The sequence below is a fragment of the Mastacembelus armatus genome, chromosome 17, assembly GCF_900324485.2.
Source record: "Mastacembelus armatus chromosome 17, fMasArm1.2, whole genome shotgun sequence".
Classification (NCBI taxonomy): Eukaryota; Metazoa; Chordata; class Actinopteri; order Synbranchiformes; family Mastacembelidae; genus Mastacembelus; species Mastacembelus armatus.
Window position 1 is genome coordinate 9747944 of NC_046649.1, and position 27684 is coordinate 9775627.

Here is a 27684-nt window from a genome sequence, read left to right on the forward strand (position 1 = left end):
ATCATCCAATCTGCTAGGAAATAGGTTTGTGTAAGTGCATATTTTGTTACCAAAGCTGAAAGGACTAATAATAAAAACATATATTATCAGCCGTTGTCTGTGGTGACTTGAGAGTGTTGTGCTTATTACAGTAGGTGTGACTGACTTGGTGAGTGAACAGACACAACCTGAAGAGCTTTTCTTCCACATGGACTTTGGGGAAATGCTGCTGTCTCCTGCTTGGGGAATTGTCAGAAACACAGGCTGTTGGATGAGTGTGGGAATTGCTTCCCATTGATGTGACCAACCTCTCTGTGAGGGTTGCTATGGTAGCTTGTGGATGGAGTGACTGAGAACAAATGGGGTGTGTATATCGCTCATGGTGCCAGTGTGATGAAGGGGGTGCTAATTGAGTGCACAGAAAGGGGGTTTTCCAAAACAATGGGAAGACTGTGTGCTTGTTAACTCAGATGAAGAGCAGAAGTGAGTTTTGTGTACATCGCACAGGTCTATACAGTGCCTCAGGTTCCTCTCTACACCCAAACACGTCCTCTAGCTGTCAATCTGACATGGACAGCTTTTTGACCAGTGGGCTTGTGTGGACTTCACAGGAAAAAAAAGTGCTAGAGTGACTGAGACAGACAGGACTAGCCCATGAATCAATGCTTCCGGCTCTCACACTAATCAGTAAAATGTGTGTTTGTGTGTGCCAGCGATGTGCCTGGTGCCGCATTGTATGAGTTGTGGTGGACCCTGCCTTTCAACAAATTCAATCTGACAGCAGGAATTGGATGCAATGCGACCACTACTCCAGTCCCCTCCCCCATACAAGCTGAACCCTGCATCAGGGGTCATTATATAACTCCCTCTTCTCTTTTCTGTCCCCTTGTGACACACTGGGATTGCTCACTGAAGTGTCAGGGGGTTGGAAGTTAAGCTTTTGTCGTTTTTCTCCCTCTCAGTCTTTCAGTCTCTCCCCCTGCTTCCTCAGCATGTTCCTCATCTCTAAATTCAGTTCATCTGACCACTGACACAGCATACATGTGCACACTTTGCCAAGGAAACGTACATGGAAATGAAATGACAGACAATAGTTTTGTTCAACGTGCGTAGCTAATACCCTAATGTCAATATAAAATCATTCAAGAGTAATGTGGCATCCAAAACATCTGTTTACAGTGTAATCTCTGCCTCTGTGTATGTGTATGTGTATGTGTATATATATATATATATATATATATACACATACACATACATACTGTGCTGACAGTAGTGCTCAATTGCCATAGCAACAAGGAATGGTAAATGCCCCAAATATCTATGTCATTCACAAGTAATATCCTGATCACTTTCAATATGTTGATCACTGGCATTTATGCATTTTAGGACATTTCAGGTGTTCATACTGTATATATTTATATATATAATGTGTGTGTGTGTGTTGCTGTACACTTATAGCCTTTGCTGCCCATTGGATTGGTTAAGGGTTTGGTGATTCAGTGCATACGTGTTGCACACAGAACAGCTTTAATGAAGCTACAGTAAAAATAAGAGCACTATGATACAGAAGTATAAAATACCTTTTGCTGAACTATAGCTTCACTACTATCACGGACGCACCTTCAGTCCTAAACTCCTTTGGATTCACAAGAAAAAAAAAGGTCACGTTTGTGTTTGTTGAATGATCCCACAGCCTGCAGTCACTTTATATAAAATGGAGATGTCATCGTGTCCCCCAATGCACGTAGCCATCATAATGGTATTGATTATAAGAAAGATAGCGCGCACGCTATTATAATTTGTGCGCGTAACGTTGCGTCTCCGTCGTTAACCAATGTACATCCATCTGGTCGCACTGCATCAGCTGCCACGACGGGGCTTGTGTGGACGTCACTGATTTTTTTTTCCTCTTTCCTCACCTTCCCCTTCTCTTTGTGTGTGTGTGTGCGTGTGTGTGTGTGTTCCACCACAGCATCTCTCTCCTTCTGCTCTCCCTCTTTCTACACCGCCCACTCCTTCCCAACCATTGATCCGACCACTCACCGCCGCCTCGCCGGCTTCTTCGCTTCATTACATCGCCCGCTGCGCTTTTCTGCATTTTTTTAGGAAAAAAGAAAACGCGCATTTTGGACCAAATAAAATATCACCATGGCGAGCACCGAGGACAAAGCGGCCAACAAGGAGAGCGCGTCCAACTGGAAGGACTCCATCTACAACCCGAGGACCGGGGAGCTGCTGGGTCGCACAGCCAGCAGCTGGGGTAAGAATCCGAGTCAATTAGTGGGGATGTGCTATGACATTCACGGGGATTATACCTAATCTGTTGTTTACCTCCTTCCATTGGCAAAGCATTGCTTCTCGATTATATGGCCTGGTATATACTTGTGGTTATGGATGGATTAAATGAGATACTGTATAGTTTTTCCATTAGCTGAGGGGCCGTCATTGGCCTACATGAAGGTGTGAAGGAGAAGCCTGTATCAAGAGCATCATCAAGATGAATAATGCCACCAAAGGTCTGCACCGGTCTCTCTTTGCTGCATACACAGGGATAACCAACTGGGTGATAATCAATCATAACAGCAGAGATTTTCTAATTAGTTTCTGTCATCTGGATTTGGAGGATTGTGAGGAATGTGTTCAGATCCCAGAGCAGATCCCAGGTGACAAATGCCCCGCTCATATCGGAGAACTGTGCCACAGCTGAATCTATAGCTGATCAGGCCATACATTTTATGTAATGATTCCCCAGTTATTTCCAGAGTGAGGTGGTAACACGCCACCCTCCCTCCAGCAGCCAGCTCCTATAGGCTAACACAGGCTGTCAGGCTGCCTGGGCCCCTGTGCTGCTGTGCAGTGGGATGCTCCATTGCAGTTGCATGGCCGCCCACATTAGCATGCCTGTCAAGGTCAAATGGGATTCCCTCTCTCCTCTTTCCCTCTCTTTCACACACTAGGCAGGTGCATTGTGGGATACTGTCAGAGAGGAATGAGAGAAAGGGGGGTATACAGCAGGAAGCTGAGGGGTCCATCTTTTTTTTTTCCTCTCTGTCAGCTTAGAGGGCATCCGTGCTGTGAGAGCTGGGAGAGTGGTGAACCATTTTGAGTCAGATGTTTCCATAACTGGCTCATTTTTCTGTTTCTCCTCCTGCCTTGATGAGTGAGACAGCAGACGTTTTGAGCATTGCAGCGTCATCTTAAAAATCTTACGTGATTTGAACACTGAGGGTCTCTAGTGAAAAATGGCTTCACGTTTGTTAGCAGTGAGCAGCGTCTCCCCTTCATCCAAAATGGTTTCTCTCAAAGGGTTAGTACATGCAACTGATGATTTTCTTTGGCTTGCAGAGGAATAATGAAGAAAATGAGAAGGCATTTGTCCGTGTCCGTGTGTGGTTAAAGCTCATGCTTAATTATACATGACTGCTCTCTGCCTCCTTCCCTCATTATGTCTCTTTCTGTTTCTCTGACTTCAGCCCTCATTCTGCTGTTCTACTTGGTTTTCTACTGTTTCTTGGCTGGTATGTTCGCCCTGACCATGTGGGTGATGCTGCTCACTCTGGACGATCATGCTCCGAAATACAGAGACCGCGTTCCCCATCCAGGTCAGTGTCTCTCCACATACAAGGGGAGTAACAGGGGCTTTCAGCTGTTGTAACTGGCACCATTCATTATTCATACTCGCTCCAACGAGATGCTGTCACAATAATGCGCTACATTACAGCTGCTTTTTGTATCGACCTGTTTTCGAGCATCCTCCTGTGAGATGTCAACAGCAGAGCTGAGTCGTAAATGTTTTCTGTCCAGGTGTAATTCGAGACAAGCCCCAGTGCTGGCTGTGCGTTCTCTGCTCTTGTTGGGATGATATGCTACTTTATTTAGTGTCTCTGTTGCAGGATTGGTGATTCGTCCAAATACACTGGATATCTCATTCAACAAATCTGAACCACTCAAGTACGCACGGTTTGTCCAGCACCTGGAGTCCTTCCTGCAAAGTAAGTGCACCTCTCCCAGATACACTGATAACTGAAACATCCTCTCAGAAGCTTTTCCATCGACTCGTCCACGTATCTGAATATATCTGTTCGTATTGTTTCCCACTCTCTCTCTCTCTCTCTCTCTCTCTCAGGGTATAACGACACGGAGCAGGAGAAGAACGAGGACTGCCCTAAAGGAGAGTATTTTATGCAGGACGATGGTGAGGAAATAAAGAAAACGTGTCGCTTCAAGAGGGGCTCTCTGAGTTTTTGCTCTGGCCTTTCTGACACCACCTTTGGATATTCTGAGGGAAAACCCTGTGTGTTGCTCAAAATGAACAGGGTAAAACTTATTTTTGATGATTTTTGGGCTGGTTTCTCTCATGTTTTTTTTTTTAGATGCTTAACTGTGAACTGCACATTTGTCTTTATATCCCCTCATCTTTCAACCTGTTCTTCCTCCTCCTTCTAAACTACTTTCATCCCGTCTCTAAAATAAAATGAATAATTATATTAATTTCTGACTTTGGTTCCACACACACACACACACACACACACACACCGCTAATAGTCTCAACTTTTCCTGTTTCGCTCACCCCATAGATCATTGGCCTGAAGCCCCGTGGGGATCCCTATATCAACTGCACAGTAAAAGTAAACATTTCTCTTCGGACTGTATATGTTCTACTTGCTTGTATGTCTATTTTTTTTCTTTTCCTTTCTTCCATATAAAAAGACACTGATAACCATAACAGTCTCAATATTTTCTTTCTGTTGATCTTTTTTTCCTTCTTTTTTGTTTGTTTTGTGTCTGATTTCTTTCTGCATGCTGTCACTGATGGCTTTAGGGTAAGATAAATTATGTAAATTCTCAGGATAAGGCCAGTAGGAGTGTTAGAACATATTTTTATTAAGTAACATGTCATTATACATGTGCCTCTGAATTCATCATAGAGCCTTTTTAATCTAACGGGTGTCATTTCTAGCCACACATGTCTTTTTGCAGGTTAAAGCAGGACACATCATAGTCATTGCTTTTCCTTTTTTATCCCATGTCCTGTCTCGTGATCTTGGAAAAATGTCTGATTTGATATAAACTAACCAATAAAACATTTCATGTAATAATAAGTCGTAATGGGCTAACACATGATTTTGTTTGCAGAGAGATACCCCAATTCAAATGCAGTATTTTCCCAGTGAGGGACGTATTGACAAGATGTATTTCCCCTACTACGGCAAGAAAGCCCATGTAAGTGTTTATCCCCGGTCAGATCACGTCCTCTAAGATCCTCACACTGATGCATTATTGACAGATGGATGTCTCTTTCCTGATGCAGAAGAATTATGTGCAGCCTGTGGTGGCTGTGAAGCTGCTGCTTACCAGGGAGGAGTACAACAAGGAGCTGACAGTGGAGTGCAGGGTAGAGGGCTCAGACCTCCGCAACAACGACGAAAGGGATAAGTTCCTCGGCCGTGTCACCTTCCGGATCAAGGTTATCGAGTAAAACAGAAAACCACCGGTAAAAATAGAAAAACCTGATGCAGAAGCTGCCCATGTTTGCTAAGGAGTTATGTTTTTAAAAAAAAAAAAAAAAAAAAGGAAGGAAGTGTCAAAGACGTCACAAAGACGGTATTTTGAGATGTGGCCAAACAGTCTGATGCAGATTTGTTTGGCCTCCTGCAGGAAGGCCAGATACAGATCTTGAATGTTGTTTTTGGTGACATTTCTGACTCTTCTTTCCTTTGTGATTCCTTGCTGATCTCCTCAAAGATCCCCAGAACAAGACACAGGCTCTGCTCCTGACTATCCATCCTTTCATTCCCCTCTTGCACTGCTCATTCTTCACTCAGTATATTTTTATTTTCTGTTCTTCAGCATTGATGTGATTAGATAACTTATAGCCATTGCGACCAAGCCATTTGGAGGTGTTGTGTAATTGCTGATACAACTTTTTTTTTTTTTTAAATGTTTTTAGATCTTCCTGCTGTCAGGAAGTGAGTGTTGTTTTCATCTCTGCCAACTGTATGAATGACTTAGTATCACTGATGGTGAGAGGATTTTTAACTTGCTGTATAGTATAGCTGAGAAAGTAGAACATTCATTCCAACACATCTCCCGTGTGTTATCACATCACAAAGACCTCATAGCAACGTACCTTGATAATCAAGTATAACCACTATATCCCTGTATATGAAATGCCAGTTACAAAGTCCCTTTCTCCATATAAATACATTGTGATCCTTACCATATTTAGGGAATTATAGATAGATCTTTGTGTTGTGGTCTGCGTAACCACAACCAAGTCTTGTGCTGTCTGTCTGTTTGTCTGCATGTCTGTCTATCTGTCTGCCCATCTTACTGTTTGCTCACCTCTCCACTGCAATAGCCAATATGTGGGTGAGCCCTCCAGGAATAGATAAGTTGTCTTGCTCCACCTCGCGAGGTGCTGCGTATCGATGATGGCTGAGGCGACACACAGAAGCTAGGGTGTAAAAATTGCTTTAGGGCGGAGAGGCGCTGGAAAAAGCGTTGCAAAAATAAAAAGTTCACTGTAAACTATGTACTGTATATCTTTACGTGATCTGTATATCTATCTGGGTCTCAAAGATTGTTTGATAGTTTTCTCTCTTCTTCAAGCCTGTTGATCTGATTGTCTGCCAATCTATTACTCTTCAATGTATATATATATACACTATCTACCATATTTACTTACTTCACACTGTATTTTTGTCACAAAACGCAATGTCTGTGCACTGTAAAGAAATAATTTAAGCAAAGATTTACAGGAAATTATCTTATTCAAAGCTATGTTTACACAGTCTTAAAAGGAACCCACATTTGAACAAACATCTTGTAACATCTCTTCAGGGTGCCTTAAGACCTGATGAAATAAATTGTGGAATAAAAGTGATTTTGAAGAAAAAAAAATGGCTATTTTTACATCATTTCTTAACTTTATAGCTTTTTGCCAGTGGGACGAAAAGTAAAAATATTAAATTTACTTAAATAAAGATACCAAGAAAATATAAAAATAGTTAATTACAAAATTGCATTCAAAATCATAATTCAATAAAACAACAATAGTATTAATAGCAAAATACAAGCAAAACAGCAAAAGACAAAACTAAAGTGCTGTATAGAAGAAAAATGACCCATGTGATTGATATTTATTTGATTATTAATACATATATAGTATCTGATATGAACATTCAAGTGAAGTACAAGTACCTCAGTGTACCATTAATAACAGTATCTGTGTAATTTCACATATTTACTAACGACCATTGGTTTTATGGTCCCTGTTTGATCATTCAGGAACAAGATTTAATGTGGAAACTAAATTAAACAAAGGAATCTCTAAAATAACTATGTGGGAAAAATGTAGTTATAATATGCAATAGTTTGAATCAACAAATCTTTTGCAAAGACCATTAATTTTAATTAATCGCATTCTCACTGCCACATGAGGGAGCCAGAAACAAGACAGATGGAGCAATCTTGTAGTGAAAGTGTGGCTCAGCCATGGTGCTGCCATAAGGACTGAGCAGATGCACAGACCTGAGTAGGTTAGTGAGGCATTTTTCATTTCCTGTTTGTGCATCTTGTGGTTTTTCTGGCTTCACAAATTGATGTAGACAAATCCACACAGTTAAATAGGGCCCAGCTTTCCACAATATCACAGACCACAGCCGCTGGTAAATAAGTTTGGTGGTTAGATGCTTAATGTCTATACTAAAATGTTACTATTAGTTCAAACGTTTAGTACACTTGCAATGATTTGTAACCACCTGTTTAAGCCTTATTAAACAAAGCGCTTGGTTTCCCAGCAGTCAGGGTAAATGAGCCTTTGATTCACAGGTTATGTTTGGGGCTTGAACCCGGGCATGTTTGTCCGCAAGTGTAGTTATATTTCTAATTATTTAGATGTTTACTGAAGCGTAAATGGCATGGGAACGGTTGTACCTGTTACTATGCCCACAGAGGGTGCACGGGCCGTAGAAGTCAGAATATATCATGTCACTATTAGAAGTTGGATCACACCTGTCTGCTCTAATTTCACAGCACCTCTCTCCGTCCAGCTCCCACAGAGCCCCGAGGCAGCGGTAGTTCTGTCCCTCACTGTCAACAGCAGTCTGTGCCCAAGTCCTGCTATATGTGAGATAATCTCTTGGGGTTTAGTCAGAACAAACATCAACCAGTATCCACTAAGCTCTTAGCGTCCTTGAGTGAGACTGCTGTAAACAAGTGGTGTTGGAGACAAAAAGCAAATACCCAACAGATGAATTAAGAAAATAAATTGGGAAAGGTTGTAGTTGTAGGATCTACACGGGTCGCACATTAAAGGCCATACTTGTGTTTTATGTGTCAGTGTTTAAATGTTTTCTACTGTTATTTTCTAAGGTTTTGTTCAAAAAACTCCATCAGTCAATTTACCTTTTCAGCATCCACAAGCTACTGGCCAATTTCTAGGACTATCTTCTTGATTTGCCAGAAACAAGGAGACGCTCGATAACCTGAAGGGATTTGAGCCTGATTTAAGCAAAGAAGGCGCAAAGATAACACTGATTATCGCCTTATCAGCTAAGAGTTTAACTTGGTATTCTGTGGCAGCCTGGAGGACAGCCTGGCTGTAGTCAGCATCCTGAAAGGGATTAATACAGCTGATATTTTTAGGTTTTACTCCAGAGTCCTCGGCAGCACTTTCCCTGTGGTTATATATAGTCCAGAGAACAAGTGGAACAGGGAAAAATTTGGGCCTTCTCTGACACTGGTTGTAGATGTGTTCCTAAAAATAAAATTAAAAAAAGCATTGGGACAAACATAGAAAGAAAAGACGCACGTTTTAAGACATATATATTAATTTATTCAAATCGTTTGAGATTCATGGAAATTTCTGCTTTACATCTCACATTTCTATAGTATCAGTTGTCTCATGTTGTATTTACAAGGACATGTATTATCTGTATATATTTATACCATATTAATATTAATTGTAAAAACTCAACTCCAAGGTCTGGAAAGTTCTGGATCTGGAAAAGCAAATGAATACCCTGAGACAGGTAAACAAGAACAACAAAGATTTCCTAAACTAAACCAAGTCTCTAAGTTCAGCTTAACATCCACAAAGGTGGGATTTTTTTCATGACCTGGCTAATATCAGTCCACTTATCTCAAACTAAGAAAAGAGCCCTGAAGTATCACAGTGTTTCAGGGCTGTGGGTGGGGCCACCTACACATTCCTGGTACAGGAATATATTGCCCCCAATTCCTCTAAATGTACCTCCTCCATACACAGTAATTAACAGCCAACGAGCCTTCATTTCTCACTAAGTTGAGCCTCATAGCACCAACAGCAGAGGGACTCAGTGACAAGGTGTTCAGTATTCATCATTTTCTTTAAAATCAATCCTAAATTTAAATGACTTTCTGTACATTTTTTCTGTACATCTCTCTGTGCCTAGTTATAGATATATTTCCTTATATACAAGACATACAATAGCAACAATTGCTTTTTATGGTTTTAATGAAACTAAAATATCAGTTGAGACGGCACAGCTCAGCAGTGGTTAGCACTGTTGCCGCACATCATGAAGGTGGCAGATTCAAGTCCTGTTCGACCCTGGACTTTGCATGTTCTCCCTGTGTCTGTGTGGGTTTTCTGATACTCCAGCTTCCTCACACAGTGCACACACATGCAGGTCGGGCTCAGGTTAATTGATGACTACATTTCCTGTAGGTGTGAATGTGTGTCTATATGTCAGCCTTATTACAGAGTAGTGATCTGTCCAGGGTGTACCCTGCTTCTCACCCAGCCCCCACCCCCACCCTTACATAGATAATCAATGGATGGAAACCACCTACATGTAAATTTAGTGGCCAACCTTAATCAAGATCACAGCATATAATACTTAACAATACAACTGTCTCTTTCACATGTAGTTAAAAAGCACTTTTCATTGTAGAGACACTGTGACCTTATGATGGCATCAGTAAAAGATATAAGGTGAGTAGTGCTATGAAATATTGTTTAAATGTCTACACATCCAAATGTCTCAGTGTTCCAGTTCCAGGTTTAATGCAGAATGTAATGGCATTGTTTCATAAGGGAACCCTGTCGAAAAAATAGTTTCTTTGTTTTGTTTCAGACAGTTTCTCATAAAGTTACATAGTATTTCTGGCACAAGAGCCCTTAACTTATTTTTCTATCTTTATTGAAAACATCATAAAAATCACTCCTAGTTATGGTCAAAGTATTACTAGTCTACTATACGTAGACTACTATGTGTGCAACAGAAGCTGTGAATCAGAGAGATGATAAATACATCATCACATCCTCCATGTTTTACTGAACGTTGCCTCAAATACAGTAGATTTATAAACCATGAGCGTCCTTTCTAGAGAGGGATGGTACATCTTTCGCCACAAAGATGCTCGCGCTCACGTCTGTTGTAAAATATGATCAATCTTTTACAACGTATTAATGTGCATTTGCATTTGTAATAATTGTGAGTTATTACTGGACATGATATTAAACGTAAGGGCTCACAGCAATATGCATGTCCCAGATTTCTTGTCATCATCACCACCACCACCCTCTTTCCTGTTGGGATCACTGAGCTCGTCAAACAGTCCAGTGTCAATCATCTCCGTCTGCCACTGAATGGGCACAGCGCCTGTGTTAAACTCCTTGAAGAATTTCTCGTCCTTGGCGTCAAACTCAATGCCCCTGATCTCAGAGAACTCCGCAATGTCACCGATGTCCTTTGTGTAGACAACGTTAGGCTTGGGCTTCCATGGAGGCTCCACCAGCCCGGCCTCCAGACGGGGGAAGTTGATAGTCTTGAACCATTCGTGCTTCCTGGGATCCTCCATGTTGTTCCTAATGAAGAGGCAAAAAATATACTTCTCAAAGTGGCTACACAAGTTCATGCAACATGGTGGTTGGAGCAAAGTGAAGGTTTTTCTAGCATCCACTGTTATTTCACTAACTATCCTACCAAATTAGCATCTTTTTAAGTCTGAAACTACATGTGGAATTGATTATAGATGTTTTGTTTTTTTTAATTAATTCTAATAAACCAAACTGGGACTGAACCATTGTTGTAAGCCTTGTAATGGTTTTACAGAGAATATTTATTTTAATAGTTAGACACAATACAAGAAAGTCTGACCTCATGCCCAGGCGCTCATCAATTTTTTTCTTGAGGAACAGCTGGATGATGTCCTTAGTAACTGCATCAAAGCATTTGTGTTCCCACTTGGGCTCCTCGTTGATAATGCGACGTTGCACCTCCTCTTTCTCCACCTTCTCCTTCTTGCTCTCAGGGCCTTTGAAAGGTGTGTACCCTGCCACCATCTCATAGATACTGCAGCCCAGGGCCCACCAGTCCACTGACGTCCTGTATGGAGTTTTTGTCAGGAGCTCTGGGGCCATATATGCTCCAGTGCCAGCCTGGAGGAGTGCAAGATGAGGAGTAGAGAAGATTGACAGGAGCAATGAGATAGGTGCATATCCATCCATTATCTATACTGCTTATCCTGCAGGGGGTCATGGGAGCCAATCCCAGCTGACTCTGGGCGAGAAGCGGGCTGACATGTAGGGATAGAAAACACTCAGACCACACTCATAGTCACACCTTTGGATGACACCTTTTAGAGTCACCAATCAACCAAACCTGCATGTGGACTGTGGGAGTATGTGCAGAACACCTATGCAGACAGGGGAGAACATGTACACATCTGTGTGGGTATTGGGTTTAAACCCAGACTCTTCTTACTATGAGGCGACAGTGCTAACTACTGCATCACCGTGTCTATGTAGTTTCTTTTTCTCAGTGTTTGTCCTGTGTGCTGATAGGGCCCACTATGCTGACCCACATGGAGACACTGATGCTGCAACAAAGATCCCCAAATAAGCTGGCCTATCTTCTGGCCTGTCGCTGCTCCCCTGTAGCACTGATATTTTATGGGAACAGATTAACAGCCTGATGCCCAGCCCCTGCAGCACCTAATATTCCGAGGTGGTCTCTGATCCGAGTACTAACTAGGCCCCACCGTGCTTGCCTCTGAGGGTAGTCAAGATCAGGACCGGGGCTAAGTGTATAGGGCCACCTTTGTGATACATATATGAGATATATCCTTCCATTAGATATTCCTACCTAGAAAGTATTTTTATATGATGATTAATGTTGACAACCTTCATATTTCCTCATTCATAAGGGTTAGACAGGTCAGTTCCCTGGTTTGTAAAAACCGTAATCAAGTAATCTTCTCTCTTTAACTTCTATCCTTCTCTCTTTTCTCCACTCTTTCTCTGCCCCTCTGCTCCTTGTCTTCCCTCCCTCGCCCTGTGTGACCTCACCTGCTGCCTCAGACCAAGAGCTTAGTCCTAATGCTAAGCCTACTACCTGTCAAGAGTCATGTTTGTCTACATACTGCCAGAGTTGTCCAGCCTCTTATGTAAAGGCCATTTGTGGAATGCTTTCACTACTTGCAGAAATACGTAACAGCCAGACGACACAGCCATTTCTCTAATATATAGTGACACACACACAGGAAACTGGCATAAAGCCTACTGCTCACTCTTTGTTACTGCAAGTAGGTCCTGAAGAAGCCCTGCTGGAAAAACCTGTTCAGGTGATCTCTTGGTTAGTACAGGTGAAGTGTTATTTAGGTATTACAAGGACTGTAAGATGCACTGTTCTTTTGTGGCCCCTTTAGACTAAATACTAAGTATATTTTAATACCACATAAAAGAGTGTGGGTCATTTAACAAGCCCTTACAACATCTGCTGTTGTAGTCATAAAACCTTTAAAGATTTTTTTGCAGGACAGATTGTGATTACTAAACATGTCTAGTAAGTCCAGATGTGTGCTTTATTCCAAGACGTCTGCCACAATTTGGCCACAGATGTGCCTGCATAGACCCTTCAGACTGACTGATGACATGATACTCCACTGGCCAAACATCAGCAGGTATGTGTGTATGTTGGTATATATATGGTCATACAGGTTACAGAATTAAGAACAGAATTAATCTGATCTCAGTCCATATGACGAAGAGCTCTCTGAATAAGTCTCAGCACTGTTATAGTCCCCTTCTTTACAAACTAACATCTTTAAACATATTCAGTGTAAGTTTTTACCTGGATCTGTCAATCTAATCAGGGACAGACTTGTGTAATGCCCACTAAGCAGATTAGGGGACCAAAGCCAGCCTTGCCTGTGGGAGGTTAGCCCAGTCACTTTGGCTGGCTGAGGAGCATCAGAGTTCTGGATAATGAGCTTACTGGAGTTTCATAGAGCTGAGAGCTTACTCTTTGCTACTGCAAGTAAGTCCTGAAGAAACCCTATTGCAGCATTCCTCATCATTTTTCAGGTCATCCTTAAGTTTGGCCTACACTGTAGCTATTATCTGACACCCCATTCAAATTACATATGTTTTTGATCTAACCTGACTCATGTTTACAACTAAGTGATCGGTTTGACAGACCATCATAATGTTCTGTCACACTGATAACATTGTCTTTTACACATTGGCAGGTTATCCCGAATAGATGCAATAAGTCTTCTGCTCAGCCACCTTGAAACATCAAGCTGAACTCATTAACTACTTGGTATCCCTGTTTCTCTTTCTCAGTGGAAGAAGAATTACAGATTACAGTGTTTAAGTGTTGTGGGGAAGAGCTCTATCAATATAACAGCTCTAAGGAAACAACTACATGCCGTTTACCAAGTTACTGGAGCAAACCCGCTTACACTTTTTGATTTCTACTTTAACAAGCACTGGGCTCTAACATAGCCCATACACATAATGGTGCCCTATAAATGGCCAAGGTACACTGTGACTGCTAAAAATTCAAATGAGTTGCATAATGGATTCAGAGATTCTCATTGCACAGATCTGTAAGCAAGCCAGTAATTCCCTGTCCAGAATTAAAGTGAAAACACCACCCAGACTGACATGCAGTTCAAGAGCCTGAGATCACTTTTTAGCCCCAACCTCTCGTGCAAATAAATGAACACAGACAAATGGAGATGTAGATGAGCTATCACCCAGCACTTTTGTTCAGTGGTTTATTCTGTGAGTTAGTGTCATTCTTGTTGATTTAAAAATCAGGTCCACATAGGCTAACAGAATCAGGAGACGATTTTTGCCTGACATTTGGTGTGTGGAACTTCAAAGACTGGATGATTAATAGATGAAATGGTACTTTGGGGGTAGAACTATTTGATCATGATATAAAATCGTATTATTCCTTTTATCATTGTTGACATCATCCAGCTACAGTAGGTGCTTTAATGATAGCAGCACCCTAATGGCTTTGGAGTGCAACTTGGTCTACTCCTTTATTCTGTTTGTGAAGAGAGCAGCATTTCCCTTTTCAACTAGAACATCTTTGTTGTGTGTACATAGACTCACCATCTGAGTGACAGTCTTCTCTGGCGTTATCTCTATGGCCAGACCCAAATCTGAAAGTCGGCACTGGCCTTGGTTATCCAGCAACACATTCTCAGGCTTCATGTCACGGTATATGATATTCATTTCATGCAAATGCAGAATGCCAGTGGTGATCTGTGCTGTGTAGTAGATGATGCGCTTCATTTCAATGCCCTTGTCCACACCTTTGCCATCATAGCCTATGTTGTAAATGTGGTACTTGAGGTCTCCTCCATTCATCAGGGTCATGACAAGGCACAGGTGGGTCTTGTTGTCATAAGCATAGGCCAGGTTGACCAGAAACAGGCTATTAACCTTCTCCAAGATTTTCTTCTCCAACAAGGCCATCTTTTCACCACCTTTCTTCTTCAGTCGCTTTTTACACAACTTCTTGCAGGCATACATCTGGCCTGTGTTCTTCACCTGAACAGCACATACCTGGAGAAAGGCAAATTATTTGTTGAAAAGAATGACTTTTTTATTACTGATTTCCGAACAGCTGTCTTGTAGAATTAATTGGAACCCAAATCAAGGCCCAAAGGTACCAGGCTAATAGACAGACCTCTCTGTTTGAAAGTTTGAAAGTGAATGAAAACAATGCTGTAAAAATAAGATCCTCTACTTCAGTATTAGTACAGTAAAGCAAATAATTTGCCTGACACAGATGTGTAATTGCTGGTAGGACTAAAGGCGAGAAAACTGGTTCAATAAGTAAACCAGGTCCAGTACCAGGTGTCTCATTCACATCTTTAAGTTTAACTTTTACTTGTCATGCCTTCTCTATGGACAGAAGATTAGGATCATAAACTGCAAAAAGTTAAATTAAACTACCCAGTGTCTAAAATGATTGTCCAGCATAAAAGCTTTTTTGTCAAGCAAAGTTACTTTAGTCAACCACTGTAGATTCATAGTAACAGCCTTAACCATGGTTTTAAATGACATCCTACAAACCTTTCATTTTAGATTTAGAAATTCTTATTTACACATGTGGCATAACTTTTAATTACACCTTCAATCGGGTTGTATACTTAGGCTTTCTGCCAAGACACAGGCTTATTGCCAAGAGCTTGGTTCCTCAGGGGTTGATCGTGGGCCCTCAGTTTTTAAGCTGTATATCAGTTACATCTCAAATGCATCTGCTACTTTTAATCAAGACAATAAAACAGGAATTATCTACAGGCATCTTCTTCAGCTTCAAAATTTTTAAATAACTATCATGACAAACTATTGCATTCACAAGACCTTCACGCTGTTTTCGATTTCCGGATTACATTCCATTACACATACAGACATTTTGGCTCTTTCGTATGTTTACATAGCTCTTCATATTTTAAAACTAATGACCTCAAAACTATTGAATGACCTCCAATTTTTGGTTACTGATTTGTTATTTTTCTTTACTGAAAATGATATCTTGATCTCAGTAACTAATGAGGGTTCCTATGAGCATGTGAAGGATGATGTCATTAGTTATATCAAAACAAATCACTATTTTCTTCATTGTGGTCTTGTATTTGTATAATGTCATGGTTGTCTGAAATTATATATAGATGCATTTGTATGCTTACCTCTCCGAAGCCTCCTTTTCCTAGAGTTCTGAACTCATAAAAGTATTTGTCACTGATGGGCTGTTTCTCATACTCTTTCCATTGGAGAAATCTATCAAAGAATGGGCTGGTCTGGTATTCTGAGAAGGGTTTGTCTTTCAGAAATTCTCTAACACCTTCCTGAATTTTGGTTTTCATCACCTCCTCAAAGTTGGCAGGTGTCACAGATTTGCACTTGTCAGCAGCCTCCGGACTAAGAAAGGACAGGAAGTTCTTAGAGTCAGCCTTGCAATATGTGTTGATGATGTTTTGGCAAGCCTGGCCTTTTGTTGCATCTTCAGCCAGGTCCCAATCATACAGATCATCCAAGAAATCTGCAGCAAGCTTGAATTCAGCATTACTTGCTAAAAATTCTCGGAAAATCTTTTTGCCAATAGGCTGTCTTTCACAAAGCGATGTAAAGTCCTTTTCAATGGAAGTTCGGATTGCAGCACATTGCTCAGGCTTGGGCAGAGACAAGCTGCGACGGCGCTTTCTCATCTCCTTGTCATCAGAACCCTGGGCTTTTAGGTAGGCCGTGTTGGCCACCAGGTTATCCAGTGCCCCCATGTCACACATTTTGGCAGCTGTGTATGGTTTGTTCCCCCTAAGTGACTGGGTTCTTTACTGGCTTCCCAGGGATACCCTCTTTCAACCAGTGTGGCGTCTCAGATACCCTCTTTCAACCAGTGTGGCGTCTCAGATACCCTCTTTCAACCAGTGTGGCGTCTCAGAATGTGTGCCTTCCTGTGAGTGCAATTTGCTCCAAAGCCAATGTGCAAATGATCTACTTCACCCAGCCTACCTGCAAACCTAAGACACACTGACACACCCAGTAATTACTCATTTAGAATTAAATACCAGGGAGGGATTTTGGCTTAAGGATCTTTGTGTGGTCTATTCAAGGATGCTGTGCACCGAAAGGGAATCGTAAGCGGGCTCTGTCCTAAGAGGCTTTCTAGCCCTCTATATTTGTTCATGATGTTCCTTAGTGTTTAACAGTGGTCCCATGGATTCTGTCGACTGTATATTTACTGATGAGACAGTCCAGGAAACAAAAAGGAAATCGTAAAACAGCTATTAAAATAGCAAGACAGCTTTGAAAATATCTCATAATACTTGTTGGAAATTCCTCTAATGAACATTGTGAGAAACTGAAGTAACATTAATATTTGATATTTACATACATTTTTTATGTAAGGATAAAAAATAAGACTGCATTTGAAGCCTTTCACTTAGACAGTTATAATAAGCACCACTCTAAGATATGGCATAATATTCCCTCACATACTCAGCTTCTTCTCTATCCTCCTCTCAGTTTCAGTACAGCGGGTACTTTCAAGAGCTTACTCGTAATCTGTATGATTCTTCATGCTCTTTCATGACACATTCACAACACATTCATCAATAAGCACCACCAACTTACCATGACACAACTTTTAACATGAAACAATAAGCTGCAAAAGTCCTATGTAACATTAGTTCTCCAATTACTGTATCTTTTTATACCAAGATGTATATGAAATGTAATGATAATCATCCCAGAATACCACTTTACACATCTGTGATGTAAGTTTACAATGTAGCATTGGTTGTTAAAATAAAGTGTCAACTTATTCGATCAGATCAATGTGGCAGAAGAGCTCCTTTCTACTGGTCCATTTTTAAAAGGCCTCTGGCACATGACCTAATCCATGTGGCAAAACTGAGGTTAAACCAAGATCCTGTGATCTGCTATATACCTGAAGAAAAGCTAATTATTGTAACCAAAGGTATGTACCACAGGTATTTTAAGATCTGAACATGCATTATCTTCTTCAGTGTCTTGTCTTATTATACTTATGTAATTAGACTACATGTATAAATATACTGTATATATTATATGTATTAACTTAATATATATATGATTAAGTAATAATATACCACACTGGACAGGTGTTCATTATTACACATATTGTGATGAATAGTCATTTTCCTTACTTTGTTGCTGTTGGCAGTAACCCCACAGCTAAGTAATGTTAGTTCATTCAGTACAATAAAACTTCAATAATATTAGTTAATCCATTCTCAAATGGTCCCAAGCAGCCAGTGCAAAGGCATTCCTTGTAGAGCTCCAGATTATGACCTTTTGAATTACAAAAGGGCAATCTAACACCCACACAAAACCATCAATTTGGATGTTAGTCTATATGTTTTTTGAAAAAAGAAATTATACAAATCAGTGTAATTACAATATTGATTAATGGATAAGAACCTTAACTTGCAATGTATTTACTAATTATTATTACAAATTCAAAAACTTACAGAGAAAGAGGCATCTTACCACTTAAAGAAAACTGCTGTAAATGTCAGCAAAGTGTCAGTAAAGCTCATAGTGTATGTCTCCTGAGAGGATGATGAGGCCAGAATGTAGGTTTTACTTTCTACCAAGTCAGGGAAGTGGAGAAAAGTAAGTTGAGAGCTAACACTTGACTCTATGTGTTTCCTATTTACAGAGGATCCCTGCTGAGCCATGTACCTGACTTCAAAGGGTCATCACAAATACATGTATTCTTTAAAAGATATGTATAGCATAAGTCAAAACATAAAACACAGCCCTTCACATTCATCTGAAACAGAGAAGTCAGTGACCAGTACTAAAAGGGACTCTACAAAAAAGATGGATCTGGTGCAACTTTTCCTACAACACAAAGTAAAATCATCTAGGAAGGTGCTGCAGTTGCTACTTATGTGGCTGCATGAACAAATTTGCTGTGGATTACTTTGTAATGTTAACACATTTCTGCTTTGCCTTCTTTATTTCAAGATCCAAGAGGAACCAGCTACAAAGTTACTGAGAAATCATGCAGCAGTACATACATGCATCTCTGTTAATTTCTGAATTAGATATGTAATCTTTTATAATTCTGTTTGTATAACCTTTAAAGCATTAACCTAACTTGGGGCTGGGGTAAAGGTAAAGATAGGCAGAGCATTCTCATCCTATCTCCCACATGATCCACTACATCATCATTATATTGTCTGGCTCCATGCTACTATGGACTCTCTCAAGTTTTCTACAGGCAGTGGACATAACATATTCACACTAGAGCAGTGACAAATACAGAGAGGTGGAGAATGAAGGTGGGGAATACAGTGAACAGGGATTTTTCTGGGAGTTCTTAGTAATTAAGTAAATAGAACCAGATACAACACAAAAAACATCTGGTGTAAGTTATCAAGTCATTTAAATCACTAAATGGTTATGCTGCACAAATATGGCTTAAGTTGGGATGATAGCACTCACCTTGTAAGCTACAACGAAACTCTCACAACTGAACCAGGTACAAGTGAAAAACACAATGTGGAACCCCACTTCATGTAAGATGAAGGATAGCAGCTGGGTGTAAATCACCAGACATGGCCCAGACACAGGAGCTTAAGCAAAACTTGAAATCTGATGGGGTGGCAGTGGGAGAGGTGGCAGTCAGGTGTGGAGCTGGCAGATGTAAAGGTCTCTTTCTGACTGATCCTCACAGAAAGGAAGCCTGACTGGTTTTGGCACATATGACCCTGCAGGTCAGGTGGTAAAGATGGCTCACGATGGTGACTACTATGTGAAACAAGAAGACTTCAACGCTCATCCTGAAAACTGTAACAGTTATGATGTGTGACTGAAGTGACTGGCATCCTAACCTGAAGATGGGTGATGAATGAGAAGAATGAAAAGAGGAAATGAGCTCACCACCAGATTACCATCTGGCATTAAGTTGGATCAGATAACAGGTAAATCTCCCTTACAGAGCATAAGGAACCAACTATGTACAAAGAGTTTGCTAGAAATGCTTGATTTAGGGAGCTCTGGCTATGGTCTGAATGGTGCTTCTCTGTAACCAGAAATTTTCCACTGGAACTATAGTCAGTGTGGTGGTAATGACCATAAATTACTAATGTAGTTGGATGAGGCAAGAGTTATTGGAAGATGACTTCTTGATGGCCTTTTATAGTCCGTAGTGAATGGCTTCCCTTAGCTGGAGATATTTTTCAGGAGCAGTAGGAACACCATAACACCTAAACATTAGATATGTCCTCTGGTCACAAAGCAGAGCCAGTTTCTGAGTCACCAGCACAGACTACGTAAAATCAGAGGTGACGTGTCCCTTTAAGGAGATACACTGCAGGCCAGTAGTACAGGTGGCTCGACTGACTTCTGCCTAATCCCGACTCATGATAGTGATGATGTCAGCATCAGCTGAGCACAGGATGGACCATTAGCACTAGTAGCTTGTGCCCCCTAGGGGACGGTTTCTTCATTTAGAGCACAGCATTTATAATTCTGTCCTACCTCACAGACATTATCTGTGTCTTCGACATAGTCAACAGACACGAAAATGAAAAGACAGATCAGAAAAAGAAAATTACATAAAATTCTGCCTGGTTGCAAAGTGAGTGAGAATGGAACCAGTAAGGGATTAACTGCTAATTATACGCAAGCTGATTATTTTCTTAATAGATTTTTCCAAGTTAACTAGTTATATGTAACCTCCTAATTAAAGTCATCATATTAATCTGTTATTAAGCATGCATTTACAATAACAATTACTTTGCCATTACTTACCATGTTTGTGTCCCATTGTGTAAAGCTGAGCATCAACCTACTAATTTGCTATGTAGATATTGAGATTTTACTCTAAATTAGTTAATTGTCATTACTCACAGAGAGCACAATTGTATATTATCCATAAAAACAATATTAATTACAGAATTGATCACTACAACATGCATATTATAATAAACAGATAATACATTCTGCACTGTCCTGTTGTGTCTTTTGGTGTTTATACAGAGCAACCTCAATAATAATAATATTGAACAAACATGAATAAAAATGATTTTACATTTTGCAAACAAAATACTTATCAGCTAATCAATGCACAACTCATTTTAGGATGATAAACATGAATAAATAAAATATAATATACACATTATTATAACAGTAACCCTGAAACACAGGATTTATATAAATGGCTTAACCTGTCTGGCTCTGCTCTGCAGTCTCCTCTACCAGTGTTCCTGTGCACTCTTCTTCGCCAGTGCTTCCACCTGATGATACTTTGTCCTCCCAGACCTGATCTGACAAAGGCTTGCTGGAATCACAGCCAGCCTCTGGTACAGGGTCAACACTGCAGCAAAAACTCGAGTCAAGGTCGGTAGTTTCAGTGCCAGGATTGGGGATAATGCTAGGGTGGGCTCCCCCATCAGAATCAGAGTTTTCATCGAGTGTCCTCTGTTTTTGTATCTGGGTCAGACATCTGTCCTTCATGTTGTTCCTCAGTCATGTTGTAGCCAATCAACTTCTGCAGGTGTAGCTTGCTGCTGAAAAAGATGCTGCGCCAGCCCACCTCAAGTGCCAAAGACGCCACCTCAGCTGAAACTGTTTTGCAGCTGCGCCGCACTGCCTGCTCCCAAAACTCCTCTGACCCACACAGCTTTGAGCAGAAGTAAAAAGTACAAGCAATATTACAAGAACAGATGATGTTGAACTGATATAGTCTCCAATTTGTTAAAGAATACGTAATTACTTTAGATTTAATAACTGTTGACTTATAATGAGGTATTCACATGAGAGACAGTAGACAAGACTTGTGAAGGTAAGCTAGACAGAACTCACCTGTCTGAACCTGTGTGATGTCCGTGCAAGCTGACCCACATCCTCTACCTATAGATAATTTATTATCCGCAGAAGTAAGGAGTCAGACAGGTGATCCAGATAATCGTACTGACACAAAGCCACTTGTACTGTATCCCAAAACTGAGCTACAAACACACATTTTCAAATCAAATCATCATGGTAAAATTTGTGAAACGTGTTTTACACACAGAGACACAGTCCTAAATATGAAGTCCTTACTCTGCAGGCTAGTGTCATCCAAGAAGTCCTCGTGAGACTCCCTCAGCTCCCCAGGCCTGGAGAGTCTGTCTACAGATCTCACAGATATTTTCCACCATCTCCATATCACCTGAAAAGTATCATTTTAAAGAGCTATGGCTTTTCTTTGAACAACAGTTACCGTTAATAAAGAAAATATACATTTAACAAATTCACCACAGTGGACTGAGACAATAGGTGTGGAAAACTTTCCTTAATAAAAGCACATGTCAAATGGTATGTTGCCATGGCAACATCATTCTCAGCTTTTTAAATTTGAAGTTGGGTTTATGAAAGTTCCCGAGAGATAACTTAACAAACATAATGCAACACAAAACACAACACATGTAGCCCACAACAAATCTGGGTACATAGAGCGAATAATTAATATTTCTCTTATTAAAACAATAAAACATTGGCTACATCTCACATCCAAACACAGCTTGCCCGACTTTTCCAGTAACAGCAATCAGTAATGAAGCACCAATAAAGTCTGTCGTGATAGTCCAGTGTGTACATTAAATTAAAAAGTGTCTGCTTGTTTTGACGCCAACAGTAATTATCCATGAGTCTTTTTTATTTTTACAAGCGTGTATTAACTTGTGAATAAAGTCTCAATGTGTAAATTTGCCCACTGCAATTCTAAATGGCCATCTATCATCAGACCCTATATGTCTTTCCACCTTTCCTCTTCGATAAAACCTCTTTCCAAGTTTGTTATTAAATGTTTACATTTCGCTATTATGCAGCTATCTGCACTATTTTTGTTTAGAAATGGCAGCCAATTGCGCACTCCCTGATTTATTTTCCTTTTCAGTTAAAATATGACCCAAATTCTTTATGCAGCTATTATTCTTGTCCATTAGGTCAAAATCATATTTAAGCTTTTAGGAGGACTTTAAAATCGAATAGTTTTTTCTTGATACAATTTAGTGGAAGGGGATTTCATTCATGTGCTCCAACAGGATGGACTGTATGTGACAATTTATCTATAGGCCCATAGGAGACAGTAAGCTCATTTTCCCTATTTTTCCAAGCAAGTCTATTTATATTTACATTTTTCATTTGCCAATTCCATGTAATTCTACAGCTAATAATACAAACCCTGTTAAATGCATCATACATGTCTAATATTTCTCTTGGTTTTAATGAGAAAAATTAGGTGGGCAAAATATCTGGAACTCTATAAGCTAAAAGTTTCAATGAAAAAAAAGACCAATATAACCACCACAGCTGTAGGATTAATTGCACAGCTGTTGTAATAACTGGTAACCAAGTGAATTTTGTCACCCCTCTGTTTGAGTAAAGACTAAGACTAACATATCAAATTCAAAATTGTATTTAAAAAACTTTTATTCTTTCCTACATATACAGTGACTGCAGACAATAGCCTATTCAGAACCACTTCTGAATACTTTTTTGTGGATTTAATAAGAAATTTACTTTTTTTGCCTATCAATCTACCTTCAATGAACCATAATAACAAAGTGAAAACATGCATTTAAACATTTTTGAATGTTTATTTTAAAAATCAAAAGCTAAAATCTGCCAATTGCAAATGCTGTCATTTACACTTTGGTTGTTTAGTTTGTCAGTTACAAAATATTAGTACACTAAGACAATTACCTCTGCAAATTAAATGTTAAATATGTCAATTTGTAGTTTTATCAATCAATTCAGTTGCTTCCTTGCAAAGATCCTTCACACATGGCATTCTTTAACTCCTTTAACAGTCTTTTAGAAGTTGGGAAAGCAAAAAACAAGATAGTGTGTAACACAAAATAATTTACATTTACAAAATAAAAGATAAAATTCTTCAGATAAAGACACAACCAGTCTTAAATTGAAAGACTGTGTATAAATGGAAAATCAGTGTAACACTTTAAACACAAGACATGCAGTATTAAATAAATGCTTAACTTGGTTTTTTGTCTAGCTCTGAACTGCAGCCTTCACTCCCATTGCTTAGTGCATTACTCAGTGCATTAGGTTAGTGTTCTCTCATCAGAAGCAGAGATCTGGTTTGTCTCTGAGCTTTCATCAGGAGATTTCTCTGTGTTTGTATCTGGGTCAGACATCTGTCCTTCATCTTGCTCTTCAGCCTTCAGTTTCCTGCGGCTGATCAACTTCTGCAGTTGTAGCTTGCTGGTGAAGAAGATGCTGCGCCAGCCCACCTCAACTGCCAGAGATGCCACCTCAGCTGAAACTGTGTTGCAGCGGTGCCGCACTGCCTGCTCCCAAAACTCCTCTGACCCACACAGCTTAGGAGCAGAGGTGAAAATTATAGGCAATTTTACAAGAAAATTTTATAAAATTGTACTCATATAGTGCATAGTTTATTAAACAATTACTTTGGCGTTTCTGGCTTCAGAATGTACTCAGTTCTCAGTTACACAGTACAGCTTTTGTAAATGAGAGATTTGAGTTTTTAATTTTGAATATATTTGCAAACATTTCTGACAACATGCTTTTACTCATTATAGGTTATTCAGTGTAGATTAATGTGCAAAACTCATTAACAGTAGACAGTGTCTTATTTCAGAATCTAGTTCATTTTTTAAAGCATATCTCTATACATATCTGGAACTCACCTGTCTAAACCTGCGTGATGTCCGTGCAAGCTGACCAACATCCTCTAGCTCCAGATAATTTATTATCCGCAGAAGTAAGGAGTCAGACAGGTGGTCCAGATAATCATAGTGGCCTTGACACAAAGCCTTGGTGTACTCCAAGATACGACAACCGAAAATAGTACTGACCTCACCTGGGAAGAAGCCAATTAGTTTAACTTTCATTCATTTTAAAGAATTAAATTTGTTGTCACACAGATTATTTACAAGGCAAACATAATTAGAATCTGAATACAGACCAACATACACCCAAGTTACTGTAAAATAAAAACAATCACTTTTTGTACAGGGCTACTGTAAACAGAACTTCCTAAAAATGATTTTATATACTGTGTAAGATTTTTTAAAGCCTAAACGTGAGCCGGGATTAGACCGCCGTGGTTAGTTTTACCCTAGTGATGATGTGTTGTTGCAATAGTAATCCTGCTCACTGTACTTATGCACAGGATTTGGAAATTAAGTATTTTTAAAAATAAACAAAACACAATACACACACAAACTTATGGGTACAAAGCCACTATGGATGCACTATCCATGGCTTACTGCTTTTTTTATTATTATATTCAACAGTATTTGTGACTGGAATGAGTATAGCGCCTGTTTAAAATTAATGGATTATACACCAACAATGAGCTATAAAAATACATTTTATAAATCAAAGAACTGAGAGGTTAGCATGGTAAAATTTGCTTGATATGTTTTAGACACAGTCCTAAAAATGAAGTCCTTACTCTGCAGGCTAGTGTCATCCAAGAAGTCCTCGTGAGACTCCCTCAGCTCCCCAGGCCTGGAGAGTCTGTCTACAGATCTCACAGATATTTTCCACCATCTCCATATCACCTGGAAACGCCAAGTCAGTCATGGATAATTGATGAGAGAGAAACCTTAACATACTATGGAAACCCACAGCTTTCTGCTTGCATGCATGTTTTAACTATCTACACTATCGTTAGAGCTGTCACAAATAGACCATAAAGAAAGTGAACACCTAACAAATGCACACACTCACCACAGTGAAATAGAAAGCAACAGGAGTAAGAACACAGTTTAACACAGGGGTCTCAAACTCTCGGCCCGCGGGCCATTTGCGGCCTGCAAGTTTGATATGTATGGCACTTTAAGGGGGTCGCACACCGAACGAGAAACGCAGCGTCCCGTCACGCCACGTCTTTAAAATTATTAGTGTACGCACACCGGCGGTGCCGTACAGCGTCTGTCCGTGGCGCCCAGCTACGACTCAGGACGCTGTTCAAATTCCTGCCGCGCCACAGAGCGCCTTCTGCATGGTTTTATATTAAATAACATCATATTTCTCTCAAATTGTCGTTAATACATTATACAAAGACACCACTGCTGCAAAATACTAGTTAGCTACTTGTATTTGTTTTCAAAAATGTAAACACATAATTAAATGTATAATAAACGTAGTCCTTTTAATCTTATTATCTAAAATTCAGGATTATTTTCTTTATTTTCATCAGATCAGATCATTATTTTGCATATACACTGTGCATTATGCATTATTCATTACCATAAAAATGTTAAATATAAAAAATAGATATTATAAACTGAAACCGAAACTAAAATAGAATACTACATCTGTTTAATTAAAATACAAAAAAACTTTACAAGGTGTTTGGTTACGTTTTCACTCAGGCTGGCTAGCTAACGTTAGCTTTTACAATGTAGTTGCCTAGACAACAGATACAACAAAACAATAACAGACTTAACAGATCATACCACCAATTATTTTAACTGATTAACGTTCAAAAGCTACAGCTACAAATATATTTAAATAATCATAATAATAAATTAAGTTTATTTTTATCCATCTTGCAGCTCAGAACTTGATTTGAAATTGAGCTCGCGGGTACAGAATGTGCGCATCCAGTGTGCAATACACAAGAGTTGTCATTCAGGACAATTCATGTTCAGAAGAAGGTTAAAGGTTAAAAAACTGTTAATACAGACATTTGAAAGAAATAGAAACCACATATAGTCACAGACTAGAGAAATCTAATTATTATTATTATTATTATTTTATTTATTTATTACGGATTGATTGATTTATTTTCTTATTAATTCTTAATTTGTTTATTTTTTATCTTATTTTGTGTTAAAAAATAAAAATAAAGAGATTTAAGAAGATTGGAATTTTTTTAACAAAGCTTTTCTTGTGGAAAAACCTGATGCGGCCCAGCCTCACCCAGACTCTGCCTCTAGCGGCCCCCAGGTAAATTGAGTTTGAGACCCCTGGTTTAACATAACTACTGAGATAAAGTTAAGGTAGCTGCAATTTCCTGCGGCCATAGCATTACTGTCAACACACCCTATGTGTTATGGGCTGACGTTAACGCTATGTAAAAATGTGTTAACGCTATCTGTTGCTTTTCTCTTTTATTTACCATTATTGCTTTTGTTGACTTTTATTTAGAATAACTAACGTTGCAGCTCATTCAAACGTTGTTGGAGTGTAGCTAACTAACTTATTTCTGACGAATGCGTCTACTGAGCTGCCTATCTAGCAGAAAATACAGATGACATGAAATCATTATTTACCTGGCGTTAGCTAACTAACTAGCTAGCTAGTCCTGTGGCTCTAACGTTGGGGAACGCTAGGTTACCGTTATTGTTGCGTTTGGCGTTAACGCTAAGCTAGAAACACTTAAAAAGTTACCTCATAACACGTCTGACAAAATATAAACTTATACTTACATCTGACTTGGTGACTGAAAAATAATAGAAATTCTTGTTAGGCGCAGGACCCCGGTCAGAGATTTCAAACAGCGGGTCTGTTATAAGGGACGCCATGTCAAGGTGTCTCCGTTGTCATGGCAACGCCACGTTCTCAGCTGGAGCAGTGGAGAGTTAGCATTTAGCTTTTCATACCCACCGTCTGGAAATTATAAGAAGTCTGCATCACGGTGGTTAATAGGACTTAACGCTAGTTGAGTTCATGAAACACTGGCCATTGTTTCTCAATATAACTGTTACGTTCACCTAGTATTTGATATTAGTTACTTATTAAGTACACTCAGTGTTAGATCTCAGTAGTTTCAATACAAGTACTTACGCTTTAATTATATAACCTCATGTTCATTTTTAATTTGTGTTTATTTTGGAGACTATTTAAATGTTTAGCCTACTCTCACATGGACAAAACAG

The 27684-nt window shown here is 39.6% G+C and overlaps 3 protein-coding genes across 3 annotated transcripts; 1 reads left to right on the top strand and 2 right to left on the bottom strand.

Annotated features, from left to right (window-relative positions):
- Positions 1-2127: 2127 nt before the first annotated feature.
- Positions 2128-5865, top strand: atp1b3a (ATPase Na+/K+ transporting subunit beta 3a). The gene is made up of 7 exons (XM_026312690.1): positions 2128-2239; positions 3453-3581; positions 3873-3971; positions 4106-4296; positions 4557-4607; positions 5116-5202; positions 5291-5865. Exons 1-7 carry the CDS (start codon positions 2128-2130, stop codon positions 5456-5458), a joined length of 837 nt encoding a protein of 278 aa, XP_026168475.1. The 3' UTR covers positions 5459-5865.
- Positions 5866-10497: 4632 nt separating this feature from the next.
- Positions 10498-16560, bottom strand: grk7a (G protein-coupled receptor kinase 7a). The gene is made up of 4 exons (XM_026313614.1): positions 15964-16560; positions 14378-14833; positions 11127-11407; positions 10498-10834 (listed from the first exon to the last, which is right to left on the bottom strand). The coding sequence occupies exons 1-4, from the start codon at positions 16558-16560 to the stop codon at positions 10498-10500; spliced, it is 1671 nt and encodes a 556-aa protein (XP_026169399.1).
- A 6925-nt stretch (positions 16561-23485) lies between these two features.
- fbxo36b (F-box protein 36b) lies at positions 23486-27331 on the bottom strand. Its single transcript, XM_026314227.1, has 4 exons — positions 27235-27331; positions 25251-25359; positions 24481-24653; positions 23486-24150 (listed from the first exon to the last, which is right to left on the bottom strand). The coding sequence occupies exons 1-4, from the start codon at positions 27328-27330 to the stop codon at positions 23875-23877; spliced, it is 654 nt and encodes a 217-aa protein (XP_026170012.1). The 5' UTR covers position 27331; the 3' UTR covers positions 23486-23874.
- Positions 27332-27684: the final 353 nt, after the last annotated feature.